Source organism: Oncorhynchus mykiss, unplaced genomic scaffold (genome assembly GCF_013265735.2).
Source record: "Oncorhynchus mykiss isolate Arlee unplaced genomic scaffold, USDA_OmykA_1.1 un_scaffold_130, whole genome shotgun sequence".
In the NCBI taxonomy this organism is placed as follows: domain Eukaryota; kingdom Metazoa; phylum Chordata; class Actinopteri; order Salmoniformes; family Salmonidae; genus Oncorhynchus; species Oncorhynchus mykiss.
The window spans coordinates 1486215-1508015 of NW_023493663.1; the positions used below are offsets into that span (position 1 = coordinate 1486215).

Genomic DNA, 21801 nt, shown 5'->3' on the forward strand with positions numbered 1-21801 from the left:
TGATAGAGAGAGATACAGGGTTAGGGGTCAACTGGACCTGATAGAGACAGATACAGGGTTAGGGGTCAACTGGACCTGATAGAGAGAGATACAGGGTTAGGGGTCAACTGGACCTGATAGAGAGAGATACAGGGTTAGGGGTCAACTGGACCTGATAGAGAGAGATACAGGGTTAGGGATCAAATGGACCTGATAGAGACAGATACAGGGTTAGGGGTCAACTGGACCTGATAGAGAGAGATACAGGGTTAGGGGTCAACTGGACCTGATAGAGAGAGATACAGGGTTAGGGGTCAACTGGACCTGATAGAGAGAGATACAGGGTTAGGGGTCAACTGGACCTGATAGAGAGAGATACAGGGTTAGGGGTCAACTGGACCTGATAGAGAGAGATACAGGGTTAGGGGTTAACTGGACCTGATAGAGAGAGATACAGGGTTAGGGGTCAACTGGACCTGATAGAGAGAGATACAGGGTTAGGGGTCAACTGGACCTGATAGAGAGAGATACAGGGTTAGGGATCAAATGGACCTGATAGAGAGAGATACAGGGTTAGGGGTTAGTGTGTAGTGTGTAGGGAGTAGGGTGTAGTGTGTAGGGAGTAGGGTGTAGTGTGTAGGGAGTAGGGTGTAGTGTGTAGGGAGTAGTGTGTAGGGTGTAGTGTGCAGGGTGTAGTGTGCAGGGTGTAGTGTGTAGGGTGTAGTGTGTAGGGTGTAGTGTGCAGGGTGTAGTGTGCAGGGTGTAGTGTGTAGGGTGTAGTGTGTAGGGTGTAGTGTGTAGGGAGTAGGGTGTAGTGTGTAGGGAGTAGGGTGTAGTGTGTAGGGAGTAGGGAGTAGTGTGTAGGGTGTAGTGTGCAGGGTGTAGTGTGTAGGGTGTAGTGTGCAGGGTGTAGTGTGCAGGGTGTAGTGTGCAGGGTGTAGTGTGTAGGGTGTAGTGTGTAGTGTGTAGGGGTTAGGGTGTAGGGTGTAGTGTGTAGGGGTTAGGGTGTAGTGTGTAGGGTGTAGTGTGTAATTCACCATGCTGATACTTGAAGTCTATATAGCAGCGTTCTGTAGGGTGTAGGGGTTAGGGTGTAGTGTGTAGGGGTTAGGGTGTAGGGTGTAGTCTGTAGGGGTTAGGGTGTAGGGTGTAGTGTGTAGGGTGTAGGGGTTAGGGTGTAGTGTGTAATTCACCGTGTTGATACTTGAAGTCTATATAGCAGCGTTCTGCAGTCTGTAGGGGTTAGGGTGTAGTGTGTAGGGGTTAGGGTGTAGGGTGTAGTGTGTAGGGGTTAGGGTGTAGTGTGTAATTCACCATGCTGATACTTGAAGTCTATATAGCAGCGTTCTGCAGTCTGTAGGGGTTAGGGTGTAGTGTGTAGGGGTTAGGGTGTAGTCTGTAGGGGTTAGGGTGTAGGGTGTAGTGTGTAGGGGTTAGGGTGTAGGGTGTAGTGTGTAGGGTGTAGGGGTTAGGGTGTAGTGTGTAATTCACCATGCTGATACTTGAAGTCTATATAGCAGCGTTCTGCAGTCTGTAGGGGTTAGGGTGTAGGGTGTAGGGGTTAGGGTGTAGTGTGTAATTCACCATGCTGATACTTGAAGTCTATATAGCAGCGTTCTGCAGTCTGTAGGGGTTAGGGTGTAGGGTGTAGGGGTTAGGGTGTAGTGTGTAATTCACCATGCTGATACTTGAAGTCTATATAGCAGCGTTCTGCAGTCTGTAGGGGTTAGGGTGTAGGGGTTAGGGTGTAGGGTGTAGTGTGTAGGGGTTAGGGTGTAGTGTGTAGGGGTTAGGGTGTAGGGTGTAGTGTGTAGGGGTTAGGGTGTAGTGTGTAGGGGTTAGGGTGTAGGGTGTAGTGTGTAGTGTGTAATTCACCATGCTGATACTTGAAGTCTATATAGCAGCGTTCTGCAGTCTGTAGGGGTTAGGGTGTAGGGTGTAGTGTGTAGGGGTTAGGGTGTAGTGTGTAGGGGTTAGGGTGTAGGGGTTAGGGTGTAGTGTGTAGTGTGTAGGGGTTAGGGTGTAGTGTGTAGTGTGTAGGGGTTAGGGTGTAGTGTGTAATTCACCATGCTGATACTTGAAGTCTATATAGCAGCGTTCTGTAGGGTGTAGGGGTTAGGGTGTAGTGTGTAGGGGTTAGGGTGTAGGGTGTAGTCTGTAGGGGTTAGGGTGTAGGGTGTAGTGTGTAGGGTGTAGGGGTTAGGGTGTAGTGTGTAATTCACCGTGTTGATACTTGAAGTCTATATAGCAGCGTTCTGCAGTCTGTAGGGGTTAGGGTGTAGTGTGTAGGGGTTAGGGTGTAGGGTGTAGTGTGTAGGGGTTAGGGTGTAGTGTGTAATTCACCATGCTGATACTTGAAGTCTATATAGCAGCGTTCTGCAGTCTGTAGGGGTTAGGGTGTAGGGTGTAGTGTGTAGGGGTTAGGGTGTAGTGTGTAGGGGTTAGGGTGTAGTGTGTAGGGTGTAGGGGTTAGGGTGTAGTGTGTAATTCACCATGCTGATACTTGAAGTCTATATAGCAGCGTTCTGCAGTCTGTAGGGGTTAGGGTGTAGGGTGTAGTGTGTAGGGTGTAGGGGTTAGGGTGTAGTGTGTAATTCACCATGCTGATACTTGAAGTCTATATAGCAGCGTTCTGCAGTCTGTAGGGGTTAGGGTGTAGGGTGTAGTGTGTAATTCACCATGCTGATACTTGAAGTCTATATAGCAGCGTTCTGCAGTCTGTAGTGTGTAGGGGTTAGGGTGTAGTGTGTAGGGTGTAGTCTGTAGGGGTTAGGGTGTAGGGTGTAGGGGTTAGGGTGTAGGGTGTAAGGGTTAGGGTGTAGTGTGTAGGGGTTAGGGTGTAGTGTGTAATTCACCATGCTGATACTTGAAGTCTATATAGCAGCGTTCTGCAGTCTGTAGGGGTTAGGGTGTAGTGTGTAGTGTGTAGGGGTTAGGGTGTAGTGTGTAATTCACCATGCTGATACTTGAAGTCTATATAGCAGCGTTCTGCAGTCTGTCTCCTGCGTCGTCTCTTCTCTAACGACTCAGAGTCTTGAAACTGCTTCACTGCTTCACATAAGGCCTGAAACACACAGAGAGAGATGCCGAGTGAGGCCTGAAACACACAGAGAGAGAGACGCCAGGTGAGGCCTGAAACACACAGAGAGAGAGATGCCGAGTGAGGCCTGAAACACAGAGAGAGACACGCCAGGTGAGGCCTGAAACACAGAGAGAGACACGCCAAGTGAGGCCTGAAACACACAGAGAGAGACACGCCAGGTGAAGCCTGAAACACACAGAGAGACACGCCGAGTAAGGCCTGAAACACACAGAGAGAGAGACGCCAGGTGAGGCCTGAAACACACAGAGAGACACGCCGAGTGAGGCCTGAAACACACAGAGAGAGAGACGCCAGGTGAGGCCTGAAACACACAGAGAGAGAGATGCCGAGTGAGGCCTGAAACACAGAGAGAGACACGCCAGGTGAGGCCTGAAACACACAGAGAGACACGCCGAGTGAGGCCTGAAACACACAGAGAGAGAGACACGCCAAGTGAGGCCTGAAACACACAGAGAGAGAGATGCCGAGTGAGGCCTGAAACACAGAGAGAGACACGCCAGGTGAGGCCTGAAACACAGAGAGAGACACCGAGTGAGGCCTGAAACACAGAGAGAGACACGCCGAGTGAGGCCTGAAACACACAGAGAGAGACACGCCAGGTGAGGCCTGAAACACAGAGAGACACGCCAGGTGAGGCCTGAAACACAGAGAGAGACACCGAGTGAGGCCTGAAACACACAGAGAGAGACACGCCAGGTGAGGCCTGAAACACAGAGAGAGACACCGAGTGAGGCCTGAAACACACAGAGAGAGACACGCCGAGTGAGGCCTGAAACACAGAGAGAGATGCCGAGTGAGGCCTGAAACACACAGAGAGAGACACCGAGTGAGGCCTGAAACACACAGAGAGAGACACCGAGTGAGGCCTGAAACACACAGAGAGAGACACTGAGTGAGGCCTGAAACACACAGAGAGAGACACGCCAGGTGAGGCCTGAAACACAGAGAGAGACACCGAGTGAGGCCTGAAACACAGAGAGAGACACGCCGAGTGAGGCCTGAAACACAGAGAGAGATGCCGAGTGAGGCCTGAAACACACAGAGAGAGACACCGAGTGAGGCCTGAAACACACAGAGAGAGACACCGAGTGAGGCCTGAAACACACAGAGAGAGACACCGAGTGAGGCCTGAAACACACAGAGAGGGACACGCCAGGTGAGGCCTGAAACACACAGAGAGAGACACGCCAGGTGAGGCCTGAAACACACAGAGAGAGACACGCCGAGTGAGGCCTGAAACACACAGAGAGAGATGCCGAGTGAGGCCTGAAACACACAGAGAGAGACGCCAGGTGAGGCCTGAAACACAGAGAGAGACACGCCGAGTGAGGCCTGAAACACACAGAGAGAGACACGCCAGGTGAGGCCTGAAACACACAGAGAGAGACACGCCGAGTGAGGCCTGAAACACACAGAGAGAGATGCCGAGTGAGGCCTGAAACACAGAGAGAGAGACACGCCAGGTGAGGCCTGAAACACACAGAGAGAGACACGCCAGGTGAGGCCTGAAACACACAGAGAGAGACACGCCGAGTGAGGCCTGAAACACACAGAGAGAGATGCCGAGTGAGGCCTGAAACACAGAGAGAGAGACACGCCAGGTGAGGCCTGAAACACACAGAGAGAGACACGCCAGGTGAGGCCTGAAACACACAGAGAGAGACACGCCGAGTGAGGCCTGAAACACACAGAGAGAGATGCCGAGTGAGGCCTGAAACACAGAGAGAGAGACACGCCAGGTGAGGCCTGAAACACAGAGAGAGACACGCCGAGTGAGGCCTGAAACACAGAGAGAGAGACACGCCAGGTGAGGCCTGAAACACAGAGAGAGACACGCCGAGTGAGGCCTGAAACACACAGAGAGAGATGCCGAGTGAGGCCTGAAACACAGAGAGAGAGACACGCCAGGTGAGGCCTGAAACACAGAGAGAGACGCCTAGTGAGGCCTGAAACACACAGAGAGAGAGACACGCCAAGTGAGGCCTGAAACACACAGAGAGAGAGACACGCCAGGTGAGGCCTGAAACACAGAGAGAGAGACACGCCAGGTGAGGCCTGAAACACAGAGAGAGACGCCGAGTGAGGCCTGAAACACACAGAGAGAGAGACACGCCAAGTGAGGCCTGAAACACACAGAGAGAGAGACACGCCAGGTGAGGCCTGAAACACACAGAGACACGCGAGTGAGGCCTGAAACACACAGAGAGAGAGACACGCCAAGTAAGGCCTGAAACACACAGAGAGACGGCGAGTGAGGCCTGAAACACACAGAGAGAGACACGCCGAGTGAGGCCTGAAACACAAAGTGAGAGAGACACGCCGAGTGAGGCCTGAAACACACAGAGAGAGAGACACGCCGAGTGAGGCCTGAAACACACAGAGAGAGAGACACGCCGAGTGAGGCCTGAAACACACAGAGAGAGAGACACGCCAGGTGAGGCCTGAAACACACAGAGCGAGACGCCGAGTGAGGCCTGAAACACACAGAGAGAGAGACACGCCAGGTGAGGCCTGAAACACACAGAGAGACGCCGAGTGAGGCCTGAAACACACAGAGAGACATGCCGAGTGAGGCCTGAAACACACAGAGAGAGACACGCCGAGTGAGGCCTGAAACACACAGAGAGACATGCCGAGTGAGGCCTGAAACACACACAGAGAGAGAGACACGCCGAGTGAGGCCTGAAACACATAGAGACACACCGAGTGAGACCTGAAACACACAGAGAGACACGCCGAGTGAGACCTGAAACACACAGTGAAAGACACGCCGAGTAAGGCCTGAAACACACAGAGAGACACGCCGAGTGAGGCCTGAAACAAAGAGAGACACGCCGAGCGAGACCTGAAACACACAGAGAGACACGCCGAGTGAGACCTGAAACACACAGAGAGACACGCCGAGTGAGACCTGAAACACACAGAGAGAGACACGCCGAGTAAGGCCTGAAACACACAGAGAGACACGCCGAGTGAGGCCTGAAACACACAGAGAGAGACACGCCGAGTAAGGCCTGAAACACACAGAGAGACACGCCGAGTGAGGCCTGAAACACACAGAGAGAGAGACGCCGAGTAAGGCCTGAAACACACAGAGAGAGACACGCCGAGTAAGGCCTGAAACACACAGAGAGACACGCCGAGCGAGACCTGAAACACACAGAGAGACACGCCGAGTGAGGCCTGAAACACACAGAGAGACACGCCGAGTGAGACCTGAAACACACAGAGAGACACGCCGAGTGAGACCTGAAACACACAGAGAGAGACACGCCGAGTGAGGCCTGAAACACACAGAGACACGGCGAGTAAGGCCTGAAACACACAGAGAGACACGCCGAGTGAGGCCTGAAACACACAGAGAGAGACACGCCAGGTGAGGCCTGAAACACAGAGAGAGACACCGAGTAAGACCTGAAACACACAGAGAGACACGCCGAGTGAGACCTGAAACACACAGAGAGACACGCCGAGTGAGACCTGAAACACACAGAGAGAGACACGCCGAGTGAGGCCTGAAACACACAGAGACACGCCGAGTAAGGCCTGAAACACACAGAGAGACACGCCGAGTGAGGCCTGAAACACACAGAGAGACACGCCGAGTGAGGCCTGAAACACACAGAGAGACACGCCGAGTGAGACCTGAAACACACAGAGAGAGACACGCCGAGTGAGGCCTGAAACACACAGAGACACGCCGAGTAAGGCCTGAAACACACAGAGAGACACGCCGAGTGAGGCCTGAAACACACAGAGAGACACGCCGAGTGAGGCCTGAAACACACAGAGAGACACGCCGAGTGAGACCTGAAACACACAGAGAGAGACACGCCGAGTGAGACCTGAAACACACAGAGACACGCCGAGTAAGGCCTGAAACACACAGAGAGAAACGCCGAGTGAGGCCTGAAACACACAGAGAGAGACACGCCAGGTGAGGCCTGAAACACAGAGAGAGACACCGAGTAAGACCTGAAACACACAGAGAGACACGCCGAGTGAGGCCTGAAACACACAGAGAGACACGCCGAGTGAGACCTGAAACACACAGAGAGACACGCAGAGTGAGACCTGAAACACACAGAGAGACACGCCGAGTAAGACCTGAAACACACAGAGAGACACGCCGAGTGAGGCCTGAAACACACAGAGAGAGACACGCCAGGTGAGGCCTGAAACACACAGAGAGACACGCCGAGTGAGGCCTGAAACACACAGAGAGACACGCAGAGTGAGGCCTGAAACACACAGAGAGAGACACGCCGAGTGAGGCCTGAAACACACAGAGAGACACGCCGAGTGAGGCCTGAAACACACAGAGAGAGACACGCCGAGTAAGGCCTGAAACACACAGAGAGAGACACGCCGAGTGAGGCCTGAAACACACAGAGAGAGACACGCCGAGTGAGGCCTGAAACACACAGAGAGACACGCCGAGTGAGGCCTGAAACACACAGAGAGAGACACGCCGAGTAAGGCCTGAAACACACAGAGAGAGACACGCCGAGTGAGGCCTGAAACTCACAGAGAGAGACACGCCGAGTGAGGCCTGAAACACACAGAGACGCCGAGCGTACCTTGCGTGTGATTGCGTAGTGCCCCTTCATGGCGTTGAGGCTCCATTTGATGTCCTGACAGGAAATCATCCTGAAGTCTCCCATCAAGAGGTCAGCTGCCTGCATCGCCGCCTCAGCACCCACCTGACCTAACGACCCGTAGTCAAACAGGTCCTCTGCAGACTACAGAGAGAGAGAGAGAGAGAGGTCAGCTGCGTGCATCGCCGCCTCAGCACCCACCTGACCTAACGACCCGTAGTCAAACAGGTCCTCTGCAGACTACAGAGAGAGAGAGAGAGAGAGAGACAGGGCTAACACTAGGGACAGGGGCGTTTAGAGAGAGACAGGACTAACACTAGGGACAGGGGCGTTTAGAGAGAGACAGGACTAACACTAGGGACAGGGGCGTTTAGAGAGAGACAGGACTAACACTAGGGATGGGGGCGTTTAGAGAGACAGGACTAACACTAGGGACAGGGGCGTTTAGAGAGAGACAGGACTAACACTAGGGACAGGGGCGTTTAGAGAGAGACAGGACTAACACTAGGGACAGGGGCGTTTAGAGAGAGACAGGACTAACACTAGGGACAGGGGCGTTTAGAGAGACAGGACTAACACTAGGGATGGGGGGCGTTTAGAGAGACAGGGCTAACACTAGGGATGGGGGGCGTTTAGAGAGACAGGACTAACACTAGGGACAGGGGCGTTTAGAGAGAGACAGGACTAACACTAGGGACAGGGGCGTTTAGAGAGACAGGACTAACACTAGGGACAGGGGCGTTTAGAGAGAGACAGGACTAACACTAGGGACAGGGGCGTTTAGAGAGACAGGACTAACACTAGGGATGGGGGGGCGTTTAGAGAGACAGGACTAACACTAGGGATGGGGGGCGTTTAGAGAGACAGGACTAACACTAGGGATGGGGGGCGTTTAGAGAGACAGGACTAACACTAGGGATGGGGGGGCGTTTAGAGACAGGACTAACACTAGGGATGGGGGGGCGTTTAGAGAGACAGGACTAACACTAGGGATGGGGGGCGTTTAGAGAGACAGGACTAACACTAGGGATGGGGGGGCGTTTAGAGAGACAGGACTAACACTAGGGATGGGGGCGTTTAGAGAGACAGGACTAACACTAGGGACAGGGTCGTTTAGAGAGACAGGACTAACACTAGGGATGGGGGGCGTTTAGAGAGACAGGACTAACACTAGGGACAGGGGCGTTTAGAGAGACAGGACTAACACTAGGGACAGGGGCGTTTAGAGAGAGACAGGACTAACACTAGGGACAGGGGCGTTTAGAGAGAGACAGGACTAACACTAGGGACAGGGGCGTTTAGAGAGACAGGACTAACACTAGGGATGGGGGGGCGTTTAGAGAGACAGGACTAACACTAGGGATGAAGGCGTTTAGAGAGACAGGACTAACACTAGGGATGGGGGCGTTTAGAGAGACAGGACTAACACTAGGGATGGGGGGCGTTTAGAGAGACAGGACTAACATTAGGGATGGGGGGCGTTTAGAGAGACAGGACTAACACTAGGGATGGGGGGCGTTTAGAGAGACAGGACTAACACTAGGGATGGGGGGGCGTTTAGAGAGACAGGACTAACACTAGGGATGGGGGCGTTTAGAGAGACAGGACTAACACTAGGGACAGGGGCGTTTAGAGAGACAGGACTAACACTAGGGATGGGGGGCGTTTAGAGAGACAGGACTAACACTAGGGATGGGGGCGTTTAGAGAGACAGGACTAACACTAGGGATGGGGGGCGTTTAGAGAGACAGGACTAACACTAGGGACAGGGGCGTTTAGAGAGACAGGACTAACACTAGGGATGGGGGCGTTTAGAGAGACAGGACTAACACTAGGGATGGGGGGCGTTTAGAGAGACAGGACTAACACTAGGGATGGGGGGCGTTTAGAGAGACAGGACTAACACTAGGGATGGGGGGCGTTTAGAGAGACAGGACTAACACTAGGGACAGGGGCGTTTAGAGAGACAGGACTAACACTAGGGATGGGGGGCGTTTAGAGAGACAGGACTAACACTAGGGACAGGGGCGTTTAGAGAGACAGGACTAACACTAGGGATGGGGGCGTTTAGAGAGACAGGACTAACACTACGGACAGGGGCGTTTAGAGAGACAGGACTAACACTAGGGATGGGGGGCGTTTAGAGAGACAGGACTAACACTAGGGATGGGGGCGTTTAGAGAGACAGGACTAACACTAGGGATGGGGGCGTTTAGAGAGACAGGACTAACACTAGGGATGGGGGGCGTTTAGAGAGACAGGACTAACACTAGGGATGGGGGCGTTTAGAGAGACAGGACTAACACTAGGGACAGGGGCGTTTAGAGAGACAGGACTAACACTAGGGATGGGGGGCGTTTAGAGAGACAGGACTAACACTAGGGATGGGGGGCGTTTAGAGAGACAGGACTAACACTAGGGACAGGGGCGTTTAGAGAGACAGGACTAACACTAGGGATGGGGGGCGTTTAGAGAGACAGGACTAACACTAGGGATGGGGGGCGTTTAGAGAGACAGGACTAACACTAGGGATGGGGGGCGTTTAGAGAGACAGGACTAACACTAGGGACAGGGGCGTTTAGAGAGACAGGACTAACACTAGGGATGGGGGGCGTTTAGAGAGACAGGACTAACACTAGGGACAGGGGCGTTTAGAGAGACAGGACTAACACTAGGGACAGGGGCGTTTAGAGAGAGACAGGACTAACACTAGGGACAGGGGCGTTTAGAGAGACAGGACTAACACTAGGGATGGGGGGCGTTTAGAGAGACAGGACTAACACTAGGGACAGGGGCGTTTAGAGAGACAGGACTAACACTAGGGATGGGGGGCGTTTAGAGAGACAGGACTAACACTAGGGACAGGGGCGTTTAGAGAGACAGGACTAACACTAGGGATGGGGGCGTTTAGAGAGACAGGACTAACACTAGGGACAGGGGCGTTTAGAGAGACAGGACTAACACTAGGGATGGGGGGCGTTTAGAGAGACAGGACTAACACTAGGGATGGTTCTGGGTTCGAGTCCAGGCTCTGTCGCAGCCGGCCGCGACCAGGAAGACACAAGTGGCCCAGAGGTCTAAGACACGGCATGGCAGCGCTAGCTGTGCCACTAGAGATTCTGGGTTCGAGTCCAGGCTCTGTCGCAGCCGGCCGCGACCAGGAAGACACAATTGGCCCAGTGTCGTCCGGGTTAGGGGAGGGTTTGGCAAGAAGGGATGCTCTCTAGCGACTCCTGTGGCGTGCATCGCCAGGTGTTCGGTGTTTCCTTCCGGGTTTAAACGCGCATTGTGTCCTTGGCTGGCTAGTGTTTCGGAGGAAGCACGGTTCTCGACCGTCGCCTCTCCCGAGTCCGTACGGGAGTTGCAGCAATGAGACAAGACTGTAACTACCAATTCAAAAATAGGAATACTCACACAAAGTATTGTAATATTAATGTCTGTAGGGATACTGAATAACCCGAGGCCCATCCCTAGCTAACACACAGGGTTCACACACGTCCCCCCTACCTGTGAGTTGTCGTTGCAGGGTTCCAGTAGCATGCTGCTCTGAGCCGCGGAGGCTGAACTCTCTCTCTGAGGGAAGGCTGGGTTCTCCAGCAACATGTTACAGATACTGGACACAGACACTCGCAGGTTAAATACACCGACACAGATATCAGAGAGTTACAGAATGCTGGTACAGATCTCTCACACACACAGAGAGAGAGAGAAAACTAAATAGCAGGAGTTTTATATTTTAGTCATTTAGCTCTGATCTAGAACAAGGTGAGACAACCACAGACAACCACATTTCACAGTCATAGAGATAGTTGTAGTTCTAACAGATTGGGGTCTTTCAGGTCAGTGGTAGTCATGGAGATAGTTGTAGTTCTAACAGATTGGGGTCTTTCAGGTCAGTGGTAGTCATGGAGATAGTTGTAGTTCTTACACATTGGGGTCTTTCAGGTCAGTGGTAGTCATGGAGATAGTTGTAGTTCTTACACATTGAGGTCTTTCAGGTCAGTGGTAGTCATGGAGATAGTTGTAGTTCTAACAGATTGGGGACTTTCAGGTCAGTGGTAGTCATGGAGATAGTTGTAGTTCTAACAGATTGAGATTATTTCAGGTCAGTGGTAGTCATGGAGATAGTTGTAGTTCTTACACATTGAGGTCTTTCAGGTCATTGGTCTGGATCAGTTCTGCTACATAGTTCTCCTGGACATCAGGAAACAGATCCACCTGGAGAGGAGAGGAGTTATAGACATACTAGATGTATGACTAGACATACTAGACCCTCACCATTAGAAGTGAGGGTCGCTACCCATGAGAGGTGAGGGTCGCTACCCATTAGAAGTGAGGGTCGCTACCCATTAGAAGTGAGGGTCGCTACCCATGAGAAGTGAGGGTCACTACCCATGAGAAGTGAGGGTCGCTACCCATGAGAAGTGAGGGTCACCACCCATTAGAAGTGAGGGTCGCTACCCATGAGAAGTGAGGGTCACTACCCATGAGAAGTGAGGGTCGCTACCCATTAGAAGTGAGGGTCACTACCCATGAGAAGTGAGGGTCGCTACCCATGAGAAGTGAGGGTCACCACCCATTAGAAGTGAGGGTCGCTACCCATGAGAAGTGAGGGTCCCTACCCATTAGAAGTGAGGGTAACTACCCATTAGAAGTGAGGGGTACTACCCATTAGAAGTGAGGGGTACTACCCATTAGAAGTGAGGGGTACTACCCATTAGAAGTGAGGGGTACTACCCATTAGAAGTGAGGGTCACTACCAGTCGTGTCTGTACGACTCACCACTCCTCTGACCAGTGCTCTGACGTGGGGCTGCAGCTGAGGTGTCTCTGGTCCCCGGACTTCCTGTTGATCTGAGGGACCTGCCCTCTCCTCCGCTGTCCTGGGGACGACTGGGACGACAGGGGCTGGGACCATGGGGTTAGGGTTCAGGGGAACAGCGAGAGCTGGGATGGGGAGGGGAGGTTGAGCGGCCGGCCGGTTGACCACAACTACCACCTGTGGCCCCAGGGACAGAGGGCGGTCGTGTGTCAGCAGCGGGGCTCCGGACTGGGGGTTAAGGCCCCCAAGAGTCTGGCTGCCCAGGGTGATGCGATGGCCGGTCTCTGGGGGGCCCAGACGCTCGGGGGCAGCAGCTATCAGCACGGCGGGGGCAGGGACGCCACAGGGGCCCGCAGGACACCGCTGGGGAGCAGGCACGGGCTGGGGGGCGACCTGGGGAACAGGTTGGGGATGAAGGGATCTGGGTTGTTGGATCTGGAAGGCATGGGTTAGGAGGAGAGCCTGGGGGGGCAGGGGGGGCCGAGGCTGGTTGAGGGGTCCAGGGTGGAGCTGCTGTAGGGGGGATCGGGGCCGGGCTTGGGGCTGAGGAGGTGCAGGGGGCTGAACCTGAGGGAGCAAAACTAACTTGACCTCCTGCAAGACAGGCCTGGTGAAGGGTTGATGTCTGGTCTGGGTTGAGGTGGATGGGGCGGAGGTGTCTCCGTCTCTGTACTGTGAGGTGGATGGGGCGGAGGTGTCTCCGTCTCTGTACTGTGAGGTGGATGGGGCGGAGGTGTCTCTGTACTGTGAGGTGGATGGGGCGGAGGTGTCTCTGTACTGTGAGGTGGATGGGGCGGAGGCGTCTCGGTCTTTGTACTGTGAGGTGGATGGGGCGGAGGTGTCTCGGTCTCTGTACTGTGAGGTGGATGGGGCGGAGGCGTCTCGGTCTCTGTACTGTGAGGTGGATGGGGCGGAGGCGTCTCGGTCTCTGTACTGTGAGGTGGATGGGGCGGAGGTGTCTCTGTACTGTGAGGTGGATGGGGCGGAGGCGTCTCGGTCTCTGTACTGTGAGGTGGATGGGGCGGAGGCGTCTCCGTCTCTGTACTGTGAGGTGGATGGGGCGGAGGTGTCTCTGTACTGTGAGGTGGATGGGGCGGAGGTGTCTCGGTCTCTGTACTGTGAGGTGGATGGGGCGGAGGCGTCTCGGTCTCTGTACTGTGAGGTGGATGGGGCGGAGGCGTCTCGGTCTCTGTACTGTGAGGTGGATGGGGCGGAGGTGTCTCTGTACTGTGAGGTGGATGGGGCGGAGGCGTCTCGGTCTCTGTACTGTGAGGTGGATGGGGCGGAGGCGTCTCGGTCTCTGTACTGTGAGGTGGATGGGGCGGAGGTGTCTCTGTACTGTGAGGTGGATGGGGCGGAGGTGTCTCGGTCTCTGTACTGTGAGGTGGATGGGGCGGAGGCGTCTCGGTCTCTGTACTGTGAGGTGGATGGGGCTGAGGCGTCTCGGTCTCTGTACTGTGAGGTGGATGGGGCGGAGGCGTCTCGGTCTCTGTACTGTGAAGTGGATGGGGCGGAGGTGTCTCTGTACTGTGAAGTGGATGGGGCGGAGGTGTCTCTGTACTGTGAGGTGGATGGGGCGGAGGTTTCTCTGTACTGTGAGGTGGGTGGAAGGGGTGCAGTCCGATGACCGTCAACCTCTTTTAGCTCTATGATTGGTCCATCGCCTTCAGAGGCCACACCCCACAGTGCTGCTGGACGAATCACACGTCGCCGGGCAGGATTCAGGGACTGGAGAGAGAGAGGAGGGGAGAGAGAAAGAGAGGAGGGGAGAGAGAGAAAGAGAGGAGGGGAGAGAGAAAGAGAGGAGGGGAGAGAGAGAAAGAGAGGAGGGGAGAGAGAGAAAGAGAGGAGGGGAGAGAGAAAAGGGGAGGGAGAATGGGAGGAGGGGAGAGAGAAAGAGAGGAGAGGGAGGGGAGAGATAGAGAAAGAGGGAGGGAGGAGAACGAGAAAAAGAGCGAAAGGAGGGGAGAGAGAAAGAGGGGAGGAGAGCGAGAAAAAGAGAGAGAGAGGAGGGGGGCGAGAGGAGGGGAGCGAGAGAAAGAGAGAGAGAGAGAGGACAGGTGGTTAGGACAGACACACAGTGTTAAGAGACAAGACACGGGTCACCTAGTCAGCTCCAAACCTATCCCAAGTCAGGGGTTAGAGGTCAAGGTTGGGATGCTAACCATTAACCGGTCAGGCTCTGAAAATGCATTTGACTGGTCATGTTCATTTGCATAATTTTGGTGCCATGTGTATTTTTAGTTAGTAGACACGAACAGAAAAATGTCTTCCAGCTTCATATTGATTAACAAGAGGAGGAGCCTCCCAGCTTCATATTGATTAACAAGAGGAGACTCCCAGCTTCATATTGATTAACAAGAGGAGGAGCCTCCCAGCTTCATATTGATTAACAAGAGGAGCCTCCCAGCTTCATATTGATTAACAAGAGGAGGAGGAGCCTCCCAGCTTCATATTGATTAACAAGAGGAGCCTCCCAGCTTCATATTGATTAACAAGAGGAGCCTCCCAGCTTCATATTGATTAACAAGAGGAGGAGCCTCCCAGCTTCATATTGATTAACAAGAGGAGGAGACTCCCAGCTTCCTATTGATTAACAAGAGGAGACTCCCAGCTTCATATTGATTAACAAGAGGAGACTCCCAGCTTCATATTGATTAACAAGAGGAGCCTCCCAGCTTCATATTGATTAACAAGAGGAGGAGGAGCCTCCCAGCTTCATATTGATTAACAAGAGGAGACTCCCAGCTTCATATTGATTAACAAGAGGAGGAGGAGACTCCCAGCTTCATATTGATTAACAAGAGGAGACTCCCAGCTTCATATTGATTAACAAGAGGAGCCTCCCAGCTTCATATTGATTAACAAGAGGAGGAGGAGCCTCCCAGCTTCATATTGATTAACAAGAGGAGACTCCCAGCTTCATATTGATTAACAAGAGGAGCCTCCCAGCTTCATATTGATTAACAAGAGGAGGAGGAGCCTCCCAGCTTCATATTGATTAACAAGAGGAGCCTCCCAGCTTCATATTGATTAACAAGAGGAGGAGGAGACTCCCAGCTTCATATTGATTAACAAGAGGAGCCTCCCAGCTTCATATTGATTAACAAGAGGAGGAGGAGACTCCCAGCTTCATATTGATTAACAAGAGGAGCCTCCTAGCTTCATATTGATTAACAAGAGGAGGAGACTCCCAGCTTCCTATTGATTAACAAGAGGAGGAGACTCCCAGCTTCCTATTGATTAACAAGAGGAGGAGACTCCCAGCTTCCTATTGATTAACAAGGAGGAGGAGGAGACTCCCAGCTTCATATTGATTAACAAGAGGAGGAGACTCCCAGCTTCATATTGATTAACAAGAGGAGGAGCCTCCCTGCTTCATATTGATTAACAAGAGGAGGAGCCTCCCAGCTTCATATTGATTAACAAGAGGAGACTCCCAGCTTCATATTGATTAACAAGAGGAGGAGACTCCCAGCTTCATATTGATTAACAAGAGGAGGCTCCCAGCTCGATATTGATTAACAAGAGGAGGATCCCAGCTCGATATTGATTAACAAGAGGAGCCTCCCAGCTTCATATTGATAAACAAGAGGAGGATCCCAGCTCGATATTGATTAACAAGAGGAGGATCCCAGCTCGATATTGATTAACAAGAGGAGCCTCCCAGCTTCATATTGATAAACAAGAGGAGGATCCCAGCTCGATATTGATTAACAAGAGGAGCCTCCTAGCTTCATATTGATTAACAAGAGGAGGAGCCTCCCAGATTCATATTGATTAACAAGAGGAGGAGACTCCCAGCTTCATATTGATTAACAAGAAGAGAAGCCTCCCAGCTTCATATTGATTAACAAGAAGGGAAGCCTCCCTGCCTCATAGCTATATTGTAAACTATGTTTCACAGGGGCTAGTTCGTTACAGTATGTTCAATAATACTGTAGCTTTTCAGCTGTGAGACGATTGGCTTGCACTGTTGCCTCTTTCAATTAGGCTCTAACATAAGTTAACGTAGCCGTTAGAAACCGGTTAATGAGGGTCGAATCGTCGGCAGGAAAATTGACCAACATTTGCATCCCTAGTTAAAGGTCAGGGGTTAGATTAAGTATTTAGAGGTCAGGGGTTAAAGGTTACCAGTAGTATGCTATTCTCATCATCATCATCATCATCTGGCTGGTCAGACACCAGGACAGGGTGAGAGGTCAGAGGTTACGTCTAGTATGCTGACATCATCATCATCGTCAGGTTTGTCAGAAACCAGGACAGGGTGAGAGGTCAGGGGTTAAAGGTTACCTCTAGTATGCTGACATCATCATTGTCAGGTTTGTCAGAAACCAGGACAGGGTGAGAGGTCAGGGGTTTAAAGGTTACCTCTAGTATGCTGACATCATCATCATCGTCAGGTTTGTCAGAAACCAGGACAGGACTGTTGGGGTCCAGAGGAACCGGCTCCTCGTCAGAGTCATCTGATATGGTGATGAAGTTCCTCCTGCGTGCCCGACGACCTACACACACACACACACACACACACACACACACACACACACACACACTTATCTGTAGCACGTGTATGCTCTTGCCTTGGCTTCAGAACCCCCCCCCCCCCCCCCCCACCTGCTTGTGCTGTACCTCGGCTTCAGAACCCCCCCCTGCTTGTGCTGTACCTCGGCTTCAGAACCCCCCCCCCCCTGCTTGTGCTGTACCTCGGCTTCAGAACCCCCCCCCTGCTTGTGCTGTACCTCGGCTTCAGAACCCCCCCCCCCTGCTTGTGCTGTACCTCGGCTTCAGAACCCCCCCCTGCTTGTGCTGTACCTCGGCTTCAGAACCCCCCTCCTGCTTGTGCTGTACCTCGGCTTCAGAACCCCCCCCCCTGCTTGTGCTGTACCTCGGCTTCAGAACCCCCCTCCTGCTTGTGCTGTACCTCGGCTTCAGAACCCCCCCCCCCCTGCTTGTGCTGTACCTCGGCTTCAGAACCCCCCTCCTGCTTGTGCTGTACCTCGGCTTCAGAACCCCCCTCCTGCTTGTGCTGTACCTCGGCTTCAGAACCCCCCTCCTGCTTGTGCTGTACCTCGGCTTCAGAACCCCCCTCCTGCTTGTGCTGTACCTCGGCTTCAGAACCCCCCTCCTGCTTGTGCTGTACCTCGGCTTCAGAACCCCCCTCCTGCTTGTGCTGTACCTCGGCTTCAGAACCCCCCCCCCCTGCTTGTGCTGTACCTCGGCTTCAGAACCCCCCCCCTCTTGTGCTGTACCTCGGCTTCAGAACCCCCCTCCTGCTTGTGCTGTACCTCGGCTTCAGAACCCCCCTCCTGCTTGTGCTGTACCTTGGCTGCGGTGGATGTTGAAGCTGGCCAGGACGATAACGTCATCGTCGTCAGGTCTGTCCGCCATAGTCAATCACACTGCCTGGGTGACACGCTGCTCACAGACACACACTGACCAACAACACTCGACACCATCCCCCTACACACACACACACACACACTGTTAATACCCTGTACTGTTCTGACAAACAGGACCCATTATATACCCCAACACACGCAGTTAATACCCTGTACTGTTCTGACAAACAGGACCCATTATATACCCCAACACACGCAGTTAATACCCTGTACTGTTCTGACAGACAGGACCCATTTTGTACCCCAACACCACCCCAACACACACAGTTAATACCCTGTACTGTTCTGACAGACAGGACCCATTATATACCCCAACACCACCCCAACACACACAGTTAATACCCTGTACTGTTCTGACAGACAGGACCCATTATGTACCCCAACACACACAGTTAATACCCTGTACTGTTCTGACAGACAGGGCCCATTATATACCCCAACACCACCCCAACACACACAGTTAATACCCTGTACTGTTCTGACAGACAGGACCCATTATATACCCCAACACACACAGTTAATAATGCCTGTAGTGTTCTGACAGACAGGACCCATTATATACCCCAACACCACCCCAACACACACAGTTAATACCCTGTACTGTTCTGACAAACAGGACCCATTATATACCCCAACACACACAGTTAATACCCTGTACTGTTCTGACAGACAGGACCCATTATATACCCCAACACCACCCCAACACACACAGTTAATACCCTGTACTGTTCTGACAGACAGGACCCATTATATACCCCAACACCACCCCAACACACACAGTTAATACCCTGTACGGTTCTGACAGACAGGACCCATTATATACCCAAACACACACGGCAGAGATGTCAAGGTGCAGGACAAGTGTATGTAGAGAAGCGGTTAACTCGATAGCTACTGCAGTCAACTCCAAGCCTAACAGTAACTCAGCGGATGGGGTCGTTTGGTTGCTGAACTTGGGCTGTCGTTAGCTAACGTTAGTATTTTGGGGGGTCGACAAAACTTTGAACTCGATTCTAAAACTTTTTTGTTGCCAACTTAGGTAGCTGACGATAGTTGAAAAATGAGGAATGTAGTTAGTTAATGTTGGATAAGGGTGTGTTTGTATGACTTAACGTTACCTAACTAGTAAGTTAGCCTGAAACTTCGACAACTCCAGCTAACTTGCAAAACAAGTTCAACAGGAGAAAGTTGTCAGTCTCCAGCTGGAAGTTTATCAAAAAGCCCAACTAGTTAACGACCCAACTAGTTAACTACATCAACTTGAACTAACTAACTAACGTTAGTACTAACGTTACTAGGTAAGTTAGTTAACATTTAGTACCACATACGTATCTTTGATTACACCTGTAACGTCAGAGACAGCTAGCAAGCTAACTAACTACTGTTATAGGTTAGTTACTAACGTTAGACAACTATATAGTACTGTACTAGTTAACTATTAGTTAGTTACTAACGTTAGTCAACTATATAGTACTGTACTAGTTAACTATTAGTTAGTTACTAACGTTAGACAACTATATAGTACTGTACTAGTTAACTATTAGTTAGTTACTAACGTTAGTCAACTATATAGTACTATACTAGTTAACTATTAGTTAGTTACTAACGTTAGTCAACTATATAGTACTGTACTAGTTAACTATTAGTTAGTTACTAACGTTAGTCAACTATATAGTACTGTACTAGTTAACTATTAGTTAGTTACTAACGTTAGTCAACTATATAGTACTGTACTAGTTAACGTTAGCAAACAGAAGTAAGGTTAAAGAAACATCAATGACAAACATGGTCTTTAAAAACATAGTTAGTTAATAAAATAAGACAAGAAAAACACATTTTTTCTATATGCTGTTGAGGTTGTCGCTTTACCTGAGTGTTCACTGGCGGAGTTGGCTGTGATTTCTCATGTTTGCTTGCACTTTCTGTTCAGTTCGGTATCTGTTTGGGCTAACCTAGCTAGCCTAGCTAGCTTAACGACAGACCAATAATCGCTACCCGTTTATACTTCGAATGACCTACTTATTAACCAGTTATATATCTAATAAGCTGGCTATGTAATAATTAACAAAACGCTATATATAGGTCGTTCAATCTCATAACTCGGATGTTATTGAATGTCCCAAACAACAACAAAAAAAAGATTCAAATATTTGGCTAACAAACGAACATAACCGGAAATCGAAAACAACCTACCACTAAATCAAGACTGGCAACGTCACATTCACGGACATCAGCGCAGCAGTCTGGGGGATGTAGTTTTATCAGATCTTTTGTTTTTGTTTTTGTAGTTTAGTCAATTATTAAAGATATTAGCCGATGTTCGAGAATATCAAAACCGTAATATATCATGGGTGAATTGTGACTGATTGATCTACAAATATTAAGGAGTAGTTATTTTAAGATGCTTAAAAGGTGATTTGTTGATCAGGTCTGTCGCCTGCACTTGTCTGCTGCAATGTCGAACTACCCCAATGGGCTCTCTCCTCTGCCCAGACGTTGCTGAAGCATGGATGTCCAGGTACCAGTATGTCCTGGTAGGAGCTGTGGTACCAGGATGTCCTGGTAGGAGCTGTGGTACCAGGATGCCCTGGTAGGAGCTGTGGTACCAGGATGTCCTGGTAGGAGCTGTGGTACCAGTATGTCCTGGTAGGAGCTGTGGTACCAGTATGTCCCGAAACTGACTTTCAGCTCCCTCCAAAGATTTTCTATTGGGTTCAGGTCTGTAGACTGGCTAGGCCACTCCAGGCACCTTGAGATGCTTCTTACGGGGCCACTCCTTAGTTGCCCTGGCTGTGTGTTTCGGGTCATTGTCATGCTGGAAGACCCAGCCATGACCCATCTTCAATGCTCTTACTGATCTCGCAAGATCTCGCGATACATGGCCCCATCCATCCTCCCCTCAATACCGGTAACGAGTTCAAACAGGTGCAGTTAATACAGGTAATGAGTGGAGAACAGGAGGGCTTCTTAAAAAAAAACTAACAGGTCTGTGAGAGACAGAATGGTAGGTGATCAAATACTTATATCATGCAATAAAATGCAAATTAATTACTTAAAAATCATACAATGTGATTTTCTGGATTGTTGTTTTAGATTCCGTGTCTCACAGTTGAAGTGTACCTATGATTAAAAAAATGACAGACCTCTACATGCTTTGTAAGTAGGAAAACCTGCAAAATCATCAGCGTATCAAATACTTGTTCTCCCCACTGTATATATTTGTTGTTGGGTTTTTTTCTCCATTTTGTGGCAAATTTTCTGTTCACTATATATGATTTTAAATGAAAGAAATATGTAAAAAAAATAAAAAATAAAAAAAGAAATTGGATATGCAAATGGGAATTGTCTTTTGACATGTATTGCACATTGCTCCAGGAATAAATGTCCTGTACACATACAGATGTTCACGTCCTTTTTCTGTGTATTTTAGTATTGAATTTTCTCAGTGAACTTTGACCTACTGTTGAAATCGGTATCTAAACAGCTCAGTGTGATACACAACAGCGTTCAGCTAGACAAAACTGGCCTTCTGGTATAGTGCAGTAAAGCAGTCAGTGTCAACAACCAAAGAAGTAGAACAAAACTGAAATGTGTTTTTAACAAACGTTTCCAGGGTCGACTGCTATGGTGGAAAAACAACATTAAAACATTTCCAGGGTCGACTGCCATGGTGGAAAAACAACATTAAAACATTTCCCGGGTCGACTGCCATGGTGGAAAAACAACATTAAAACATTTCCAGGGTTGACTGCCATGGTGGGAAAACAACATTAAAACATTTCCAGGGTCGACTGCCATGGTGGAAAAACAACATCTAAAACATTTCCAGGGTTGACTGCCATGGTGGGAAAACAACATTAAAACATTTCCAGGGTTGACTGCCATGGTGGAAAAACAACAT

At 50.9% G+C, this 21801-nt stretch overlaps 1 protein-coding gene across 1 annotated transcript in view; it reads right to left on the reverse strand.

Moving 5' to 3' along the window:
* LOC110511092 (E3 ubiquitin-protein ligase RNF216) overlaps positions 1-20113 on the reverse strand; it is a 55044-nt gene extending 34931 nt beyond the window's left edge. The window contains exons 1-8 of the mRNA XM_036972275.1: positions 19770-20113; positions 17823-17961; positions 16873-17006; positions 12463-14229; positions 11822-11898; positions 11188-11293; positions 7663-7824; positions 2935-3043 (exon numbers count right to left, since the gene is read on the reverse strand). Of these exons, the coding sequence (XP_036828170.1) occupies positions 2935-3043; positions 7663-7824; positions 11188-11293; positions 11822-11898; positions 12463-14229; positions 16873-17006; positions 17823-17889 (2422 nt within the window). The 5' untranslated portion in view covers positions 17890-17961; positions 19770-20113. The remainder of the gene's footprint in view (positions 1-2934; positions 3044-7662; positions 7825-11187; positions 11294-11821; positions 11899-12462; positions 14230-16872; positions 17007-17822; positions 17962-19769) is intronic.
* Positions 20114-21801: the final 1688 nt, after the last annotated feature.